The sequence below is a fragment of the Passer domesticus genome, chromosome 25, assembly GCF_036417665.1.
Source record: "Passer domesticus isolate bPasDom1 chromosome 25, bPasDom1.hap1, whole genome shotgun sequence".
Classification (NCBI taxonomy): Eukaryota; Metazoa; Chordata; class Aves; order Passeriformes; family Passeridae; genus Passer; species Passer domesticus.
This window is the reverse complement of record NC_087498.1, coordinates 99358-108994: the sequence shown is the minus strand read 5'-3', so window position 1 is coordinate 108994 and position 9637 is coordinate 99358. Positions and strand designations below refer to the sequence as shown.

The 9637-nt window shown below is 63.6% G+C and overlaps 2 protein-coding genes across 2 annotated transcripts; one reads left to right on the top strand and one right to left on the bottom strand.

Moving 5' to 3' along the window:
* The first annotated feature begins 892 nt into the window (after positions 1–892).
* On the top strand, positions 893–4302 carry LOC135286268 (collagen alpha-1(I) chain-like). The gene is made up of 2 exons (XM_064399361.1): positions 893–1589; positions 3646–4302. Exons 1-2 carry the CDS (start codon positions 1121–1123, stop codon positions 4170–4172), a joined length of 996 nt encoding a protein of 331 aa, XP_064255431.1. The 5' UTR covers positions 893–1120; the 3' UTR covers positions 4173–4302.
* Positions 4303–4855: 553 nt separating this feature from the next.
* SHISA4 (shisa family member 4) lies at positions 4856–9101 on the bottom strand. Its single transcript, XM_064399362.1, has 5 exons — positions 8791–9101; positions 7655–7826; positions 6555–6688; positions 5339–5521; positions 4856–5255 (listed from the first exon to the last, which is right to left on the bottom strand). Exons 1-5 carry the CDS (start codon positions 8861–8863, stop codon positions 5209–5211), a joined length of 609 nt encoding a protein of 202 aa, XP_064255432.1. The 5' UTR covers positions 8864–9101; the 3' UTR covers positions 4856–5208.
* Between the last annotated feature and the right edge of the window lie 536 nt (positions 9102–9637).

Below are 9637 nucleotides of genomic sequence, written 5' to 3'. Positions count from 1 at the left end.
CACCCTGGGACCACCTGGACAACCCAGCCTGGGTGTCTCTAGTCACCCACCCAGAACCCCTGCAAATGGGGCACCCAGGACTCCCCGAATGGGACAGCCACACCCCCGAAAATGAGGCACCCTGCTGCTACTGGACACAGACAACCAGGCACCCAGAGCGATGCAGACTCCCCAAAACTCTGGAGTCATGAAGAATTGGACACCCCAGCACCACCTCATAATCATCTAAAACCCATTGAGTGCACCCAGAACTGGGAATCCTGGGGCTGCCCCAGGGTCACCCCGAACTCCAAGGTAATCCGGAGCTGGGTGCCTCAGGGTCACCCTAAAACTCCGGGGTGACCTCAGAACTGAGCACCCCAAACCCCCGGGGTCACCCAGAACTGCTCTTCCCCCTGACACCACGGGGCCAGGGTCGTTTTGGGGATGAGCAGCACACGGGCGTCCCCTGGGAGGCTCCCCCTGTTCCGGGACACCCACGTGCGTGGCTGAGAGGCGGCTCCCGGTACAGGTGAAACGCCGTTTTGGGGAGCATTTCTGCAGCCGCGCAGAGCCGTGGGCCCAGCGGGAGGAGCAGTATCCGTACCACGGCGTCCTCATGCCGCTTGCCCCCGCACTCCTGCCCCTTGGGGCGGCCCCTGCTAATGCGGGCACCGCGGGGCCATTGGGACATCCCACACCGAGCATCCGGCCGGCCCCGCGGTGAGAGCACTAGGGGCATCGCCCGAACACCGACGGTGTCACCTAGACCCACGGGGGGCCGGGGGGGGCCGGGGCAGTGCAGCTCCCGAGGGGGAGGGAGCGGGGCCGCAGGGGGCGCCGTTAACGCACCGGAGGCGCTGCTGTGCGCGGCGGGGCCGGCAGGGGGCGCCGTTAACGCACCGGGGCCGCCGTTAACGAACCGGGGCGGAGCGGCGCGCGCCGGGGCCGGCAGGGGGCACGGTGCAGCCCCGGCCCCGGCCGGTCCGTCCCGGATCCGGCAGCGGCAGCGCCCGACGGGGGCTGTTGGGGGTGTCCGGCTCCGCTGCCTCCGCTCGGTACCGGGGAAGCGGCGCAGAGCACACGGCTTCGGCGATGGACGGCGGGGCGGCGGCATGAGGCGGCGGAGGCGGCGGGGAGCATGGCGGCGGCGGGCGGCGGCGGGGCGCGGCGGGGGCTGCTGAAGCGGAAACCGAACTTCACGCTGCAGGAGCTGGAGGTGCTGATGAGCGAAGTGCTCCGGTACGAGCCGCTGCTGTTCGGCGCCGCCGCCGGTACCGTGAACGCGTACGAGAAGCAGAAGATCTGGTGGCGGATCACGCACAAGGTGAACGCCGCCGGCCGCCACCAGCGCGACATCGGCGAGGTGAAGAACCGCTGGCGGGGGCTACGCCGCCGCGCCGGGGACAAGATCAGCCGGCACCGGCTGGAGCGGCAGGGCCCGGCCGGCAGGGCCGCCGCCAGGAACGGGAACACCGGGAATAACGGGAGCAACGGGAACGGCGCGGCCGAGCCCGGCCCGGGGCCCGCCCCCGCCCCCGTCTGGGGTCCTCGCGGCGCCGCCGGAACCGAGCCTCCGATGCGCAGCGCCGAGGGCTCGGCACAGCACGGTGAATGTGCGGGCAGCGGCAGGGGGACGGGCCGGGGACGGAAGAGTGAAGAGACGTACATGGAGGACCAGGACTCGGACATGCGAAACCGGGACTAGGACGGGGGAGAGCGGGGCAGGGTCACGGGGATGCTGGGACCAGGTTGCAGGGGGACCTGCACACAGACCCTGGCACTGGGACCCGTACAGGTGTATGGTGGGACAGGGACATGAAGAACCAGGACACAGACATGGGAGACCGGGGCAGGGACTTGCTGGGTGACTGGGATGGGCATGGGGGATGAAATAGGGGCCACGGATGAGGTGGAATGGAACATCAAGAAATGGGTTTAGGAAGTGGGGACAAGTAACAGGTACATGGGGACGCTGGGACCAGGACACATGCATGGAGGAATTTCTCCCCAGTATCCCATCTAACCCTGGTCTCAAGAGAGACAAGGACCAGGACCAGAACATGCGGGACCAGGACATGGACATGGGAAACCAGGACACAGACACAGGGCCACTGGTACTTGGGGACTTGGGAGGAACAGGGACACAAGGGGACCAGGAAGTGAGGGGATCAGGATACAGGAGACCACAATAGTGACATGGAGATACTGTGACCAAGATGTGGGGGTCCAGGACACAAACATGGGGGACAGGGACTTGGATGCAAGAGAACTGAGACTGAAACAGGTCACTGGGACCAGGACAGGTGCATGCAGGGACACAGGAGACCAGGACCAGGGTGTGCAGGACCAGGAAAGGGACACAGCCAGACCAGAACACAGGGGCAGGTGCATGGAGAGATAGGGATGGGGACTCAGGGGACCTGGATCAGCACCTGGAGAACCAGGATACAGGGCATCAGTACAGGGACATGAGGAACTGGAACAGGGACACAGAGGCACTTGGACCAGTACAGGGACATGGAGTAACCAGGACACAGGGGACCACCACAGAAACGGTTCTGGGACGGGGACACATAAGACCAGGACCAAGAGCAGGGGATGAGGAGCAAGAAACTGGGAGCAGGACAAGTGTGCAGAGGGACACGGACAGGAACACAGGAGATTAAGGCCAGGACAGGGACACTGGAACCATGCCATGGAGGACAGGGACATGGATTCAGGGGACAGTGGCAGGGACATGGAGGATTGGGACAAGGACATGAGGGATATGACAGCATCCTAAGGCATCACTAGGCCTGGGAAGATACATGGAGGGACTGGGACACAGATCCAGGCAAACAGGGCAGGCATGTGAGGACTGGAACCAAGATGTGGGAAAAACGAGGACCAAGACCTCAGAACCACTACAGGTGCATGGAGGGACGGAGGCAGGAACAGTGGGGCAGGGACACAGAGGGAACATAGAGTCAGGGCAAAGGGATATGAACATGGAATATTGGGACAGGTAACAGGGATGTGGGAAGACCAGGACAGGGACATAGGAGACAGGGAGAATAACAGGGTCACCTATACCAGGACAGAGGGGTACCAGGACCAGGACAAGGATATGGGTGACTGGGATTACGACAGGGACAAAAGGCACAAGGTACTGGGACCTGGACAGGGATAAGAAGAGGCTGGGAATAGGGCAAAGATGTGGTGGGACTGGGACAGTGATATGGGGCAGGACCAAGACAGAGACAAGGAACATGCTGGTACTGGGACCAGAACAGGGACATGGGGGTTAGTGGGGTGAGAACTGTGAAATGGTGGTACCAGGACCAAACAGGGACATAGAGGCACCACATTCAGCACAGAGATATGTGTGCACTAGGGCAGGGACGTGGGAGTACCAGGATCATACAGGCACATGGGGACACCACATTCAGGATAGGGGTATGGGAGTACTGGGAACAGGAGAGGGACAGGGACAGGGGATGGGGTTGAACTGTCGTGAGGGACACGGGACTACGGAGATAGGTATAGATGGAACCAGGACTGGGTGCAGGAAAGGGGATGTGGGAGCACAGGGATGGAGACAACAGGGTCTTTCACTTGGTCCGTGGGGCACTGGAGACACGGGAGATCCCTGCAGCTGCTCTGTGCTCCCCCTCCATCCCACAGGTGTCAAGGAGGAGCCGGTGAAGGAGGAGCCTGTGGAGGTGAAGACTGAGCCCTTCCACGGCCCTGCTGCCGACGGCATTCCCGGCCGCGGCTCAGACTGTCGGCTGCCCCGCACCGGCATCTGCCCGCCCGACGAGCTGGGCGAAGGCTGGAGCCGGAGCCCCCCGCGCTCCGCACCCTCCGAACTCTCGCTCGGCGACCTACGCGGGCAGCAGGAGCCGCTGGGCTCCGACTTCCCGAGTCTGCTATTGGAGCAGGAGGCCGAGCAGCTCTGCGGCGCGGGAGAGGCGGGGCCCCCCGGGGCGGCGGGGCTGGACGGGACCCCCGAGTGCCCCCAGCTGAGCCTCGTGCAGTCCCATGAGCGGCTGGTGCAGGAGATGCGGGCGTTCCGCCGGGAATACGCCGAGAGCCGTCGGGAGACCACGGCGGTGCTGCGCGGCATCGCCCAGGCGCTGGGCGTGCTCAGTCGCAGCCTGGCCGAAATCCGTGACCTCTACCTCCGGGAGCGGGGGGTCCCCAAATCCTGAGCCTCCCACGCAGCTGGCTGTGTACACACACCCCTACCCCTCCCCCCAGAACCAATGTCGCTGCTTTTATTATTTTTTTATTATTATTTCTTTTCCTGTCCATCCCACTTCAATAAAACTCAGAACTGCACCCCCACGGCTCCCCCCACTCAGACGGTTTTTGGGGATGATGCAGGGGGCTGGGAGATGGGACAGGGGTTTGTTCTTCCAGGCGGCTCTGCCTGGCTTTTCTCCTGGACTGATGGACTCTGGTCCCAAACTTAGCCAGCAGTGCTGGCAGGCAGGAATCCCACCAGGAACAACCATTGGGGTGACACACCACCCACCCTCCCCTGCTTATTCCTGTCCAGGGGAGGGGGCATGGACAGAGGAATTGTTCATGCACCCACAGTCCCAATCCCGGCACAGAATTTACTGTTTTCTCACCCAAAAGATTCTAGGGGTGGTTTCATGCCCCCATTTTAAGTGAGGGGGGTTGGGTGGGCAGCAGCACTCCAGGCTGGCTCATCCAAGCGGCTGATTTGGTGGGAATTACCTGTCCCAATACAATTTTGGGATGGAGAAGTCTCGGGAGCAGAAGGGACAGAGGAATTTCATGTTCCCCCGTATTACAATTCACAGGAAGGGGTTGGGGGCATTGCCCTTTCTTTTTCCCCATTAGAGCCACCGAGAGGACAGCAGGCTGTGGGCACAAGACGTGGTTTAATGCCAACCCCAGAGGGAAGAGCCGGGGGTGAATCCGGGGTCGGTGTGCAGGGAGACAGCGATGCACGGCCCTCGGAGGACCCCCCCGGGAACCCCTCCGCGGGTGCTTGGGGCCACTGGCACCCAGAGCCGGGGGAGCAGGCGCCCACAAAGGCCCCAGTGTGCGGCACAAGGGGCCGCCCTGTTCTGCTGGCACCGGATCACCTCAGGATGGCTGGGAAGAGCCCTGCCCAGCGCCAGCTAAGGCAGCTCCCCAGCGCCAGGGGGGGTCTCTGGGGTCCCCAGCCTGGCCCCGCTGGCCGGCGGCGGGTGTGGGGTTCCCCGCGGGGACTTATGCTCCAGGGTAGCTGGGCTGTGCCGGGACGTAGGGTGGTGGTGCTGTGGGGGGAGCAGATGGAGTGTCACCAGGCCACCAGGCCCCCCGAGGAATAGGGAGGGTCCCCATTCCCCCCGGTGCTCACCTGTGGGGTTGTAGACAGGGGGGCCGGAGGGGTACATGGGGTACTGGGCGGCAGGGCCAGGTGGGGGGTACATGGCCATGGGGGTGAAGCCAGGCTGGGGAGGTGTAGGGCCAACTTTGGGGTCCATGGGGAAGGGAGCTGGGGGAGCTGCGGAGTGGTAGCTGGACAAGGGAATTTCCGGGCCTGCAAGAGAGATTGGGGAGGTCTGTGGCACCCCAACACAGGGACAGGGATGGTGCCTAAGAGTGGCGGTGGCCCTGGGGTTTGTAGCTACTGGGGTGTTATCCACACCCCCACCGCAGTGTCCAATTTTCCCCCCCACATCCCTTCAGGTCCCACCACCTCACCCACCCGCCCCCCCCCCCTCCACTGTGTACCTCAGGGCCTCTCCTTCTCCCCCATCCCTGCACCCTACCCCTCCTCCTACACCTTCATCCCTGCAATCCACTCCCCCACCCTCCCAATCCCTCCCTTCATTCCAACAGCTCCCCTTCTCTTTGCCCCCCCCCTCCCCACCACCATGAGAGGGACTTTTTTGCTCCCTCTCATCTCTCATCCGTTCAGCTTCCACCTTTCACCCCAACACTCCTGCACATCTCTAGCCCCACCCCCAGACCCCTTCTCCCTGTACCTACTGGATCCTGCAAACCCCCATCCCTGCAACTTCCCCCTTTCCATCCCCAGGCCTCCCTGCATTCCTTGAGGCCCCCTTAAAATCCCACCACCCTGTACCTCTGGAATCCTCCTGTAGCTCCCCCATCCCTGCTGCCCAACCCCTGCATTCCTCCAGGCCCCCCCTCCTTGCCTCTTCCCAAACCCCTCCACCCTCTACCTACAGGACCCTCCTGCACCTCCCACCCCTGTAGTCAACACACACACAACCCCAATTCCCACAGGCTGACCGTCCAGGCTCCCCCAGTCCCCCACCCCACTGGGGCACTTACAGCCTCCTCCTGCATCCCCCATTCTTGCATCCCCCATTCTTACATCCTCCCATTACCCCAGGTCCTCTTAACCCTGCACCTCCTTACCTGCAGGACCCTCTTGATCCTCTCCCCCTCCACACCCTGCATCCCCCATCCCTACAGCCCCCCACCAGACCCCCCTTCCCCCTGAAATCCTCTAGGCCCCCTCAACCCCACTCCACCTTCTTTTCCTACAGGACCCTCCTCCACTCGTCCTCCTGCACCCCCATCCCTGCCCCCCAGCCCCACACCTTGCAGGGGGGTGCGGGAGTGCTGCCGGCGCTGGTACAAGTAGCAGCAGGAGCACATGAAGCAGCAGACGATGGTGGTGACGATGGCGATGAAAAGCACCACGGCTGAGGCGATGCCCGCGATGGTCTTGGGGCTGTGGGACCCCCATGTGTGGGGAGCAGGGCCTGGGGGGCACCCGGGGCACACACCCCCAGCCAGCACCCACTGATACTGCCCACTGCCCTGTGCCCAGCACCCAGTGACACTGCCCAGTGCCCAGAACCAATGCCCAGTGACACTGCCCAGTGCCCAGAACCAATGCCCAGTGACACTGTCCAGCACTGCTATCAGCACCAAGTAGCAGTGACCACTGCCCAGCACCCAATAGTATTGCCCACCCAGTAGCAGTGCCCAGTTCCCAGTGCCAATGCACTGTACCAGTGCTCACTGCCCAGTGACCAGCATCCAGTAGCAGTAACCAGTGCCCAGCACCCAGTGTAAGTTTCCAGTACCAGCATCCAGCACCCAGTGTCAACACCCAGTACCAGTACCCAGTACCCGATCCACAGCATCCATCCCCCAGTGTGCAGTGCCCAGTATCAGTGCACAGCAACCTGTGCCCAGTACCAGTGTCCAGCACCCAGAACCAATGCCAAGAGCCTGGCACCCAGTACCAGTACAAAGAGCACAGCACCTAGTAGGAATGCCCAGCACCTACTGCAAAGCACCAATGCCCAGTACCACTGCCCAGAGACCAACAACCCAGTACCAGTATCCAGCACCCAGTACCAGTGCCCAGTACCCAGCACTCAATGCCCAGCACCCAATGTTAGTGTCCAGCACCCAGAACCAACAGCCTGGCAGCCCAGTAGCACTGCCCAGTGCCCAGTACCACTCCCCAGTGCTCAGAACCAGTGCACAGCATCTGCATTCAACACCCAGTACCAGTGCCCAGTACCCAATACCAGTGTCCAGCACCACTGCCCAGTGCAGAGCACACAACGAACAGCACCCAGTACAACTGCCTATCACCAGCACCCAGCACTAGTGCCCAGCATCCCGTACCAGCACCCAGCCCACCCAGGAGAGCCCCCAACCCCATCAGCCCCGGCTGTGGCACCTGAAGGCAAGGCAGTGGCGCTGCTGGCGCTCGGTGAGCAGGCGCAGAGGGTCTCGGCAGCAGTACCGCTGATGGCATGTGCCGCAGCAGAAGGTGAAGAACTCGCAGTCGAAGCCAGGGTGCCATGACCCATTTCTGTCCACGTACCACAGGCAGTCTTCACCCCCGGCCACTGTGGACAGCCGCCCACCACCGGGGCCTTGGAGCACCTGGCCACCACCACCCTCAGGGGCATCAGCAGCACCCCATGCCCTTCCTCCCCCACATGAGTACAGCCTGTACCCCACTGTGTCCTATTCCCCTTGTACCCCGGTCCATCCTGCCCCATGGACCCACAGACTGTGCCCCTATGTACCCCCAAACCCCTGCTCTGCTCCATCCTGCCCCATATCCCTTAAAAGCCTGCTCCATTCTGCCCCTGTGTACCCCCATATCCTGCTCCATCCCACTCCACTTCCTCCCAAACCCTGCCCCTATGTACCCCCATACCCTGTTCCATCCACCCCTACACCCTTGCAGATGCCACTCCATCCCACCCAGCCCTATGACCCCTACAGATTCCTCCAGATCTCCCCAGCTTCTCCTCCTTCCGCGTGCTCCAGTGGCACTTCCCACTCTATTTCTGTCTGAAGCCAGCTGTCTTCCCAGAAATAGCCGCGGGTGGAGGCCCGGGGATGGCCGAGGGGCCGGGGCAGTGGGCGGGCAGCCACGGAAACGGGCTTTGCGGGAATCTCGCATGGCATTATTCACACACGCCAAAATGGGATCACGGCAGTTCAGGGACAAGTGGGGAAACTGAGGCACGGGGTTCGTACATGGGAAGCCCCCAAATTCCTCGGGGCTGAGCATGCCGGCCCGGTTAGCCACCGGCTCCCTGCATGCTGTTCCCGGGGTCACCCCGAAAACGGCAAATGGGAGGCGGGTTCGGGGGGAGTTGACACAGTGCCCAGGGGGACACTTTGTTGCAAGCAAGCCCCGGTCAAAGGGGCTGTGTGTGGCACGACTCACAGTCACGGTTGGTGGCACTGAGTCCCTCCCACCCAGCGGGATCCCTGTGTCACAGATGGTGGCACGGTGTCCAGTCGCAGGGTGGCACCGGATCCACCGGCCCTCCCCGGTCCCCGTATGTCTCTTACCCATCGAGGCGGCCACGGCCACCAGCAGGGTCCCAGCCAGGGGCCAGCCGCTCCCGGGGCCGCCGGGCCCCATCCCGGGGCCGGGCCCGGTGTCCCCGCTCAGAGCTGCCCGGGACAAGGGCGGCGGCTGCGCGGCGGCACCGGGACCGGATCCGCTCCGGTGGCCGGTCCTGGTGCCGCCCGGCGCCGGTGCCGCGGGGCCGCTCCCTCTGCCGGTGTCTCCCGGTGGTCCGGTGCCGGTGCGGGGCGGCGCAGGCCCGCAGTGACGCCGCAGCCCGGCGGCGCTCGATTGCTGCCTGGTGACCCCCCCTCTCCCGTCCCCCCGGCGCCGCCTCCCGCCGCAGCCACCGGCCCCCGCCCGCCCCCACCGGGAGGAGCGGCGCCGCCGGCCCCGGGCACTGGCAGGGCCGGGCGGGGATGCGGGGACCGGAGTGTCTTCCCTAGCACTGGCTCCACACCACTGCACCCCCCCGCAACCCTTATTTCCCCTCTTCTTGCACCCCATCCCTTCGCTCGTCCTTGCACCACTCCCGGCACCCCATCCCCTACATCAAATCCCTTCCCTACCCCCTGCTCCCCATCATTTCCTCTCCCGGCACCCCTTCTCCCATCTCATGCCACCCCTGCCCTCCTTATTTGCCTGCCCTGCACCCCATCCCTTCCCTGCACCCCATCACTTTGGTTCACAGCACCCTTTCTCCAACCCCATCCTTTCCCGGAACACCTTATTTCCCTCTCCCTGCACCCCATCCCTTTACCCATCCTTGCACCCCTCCCCTGCACCCTTCCTGCCCACCCTCCTGCACCCCAACCCCGCACCCTTCACCTTCATTCCATCCTTCCTTTC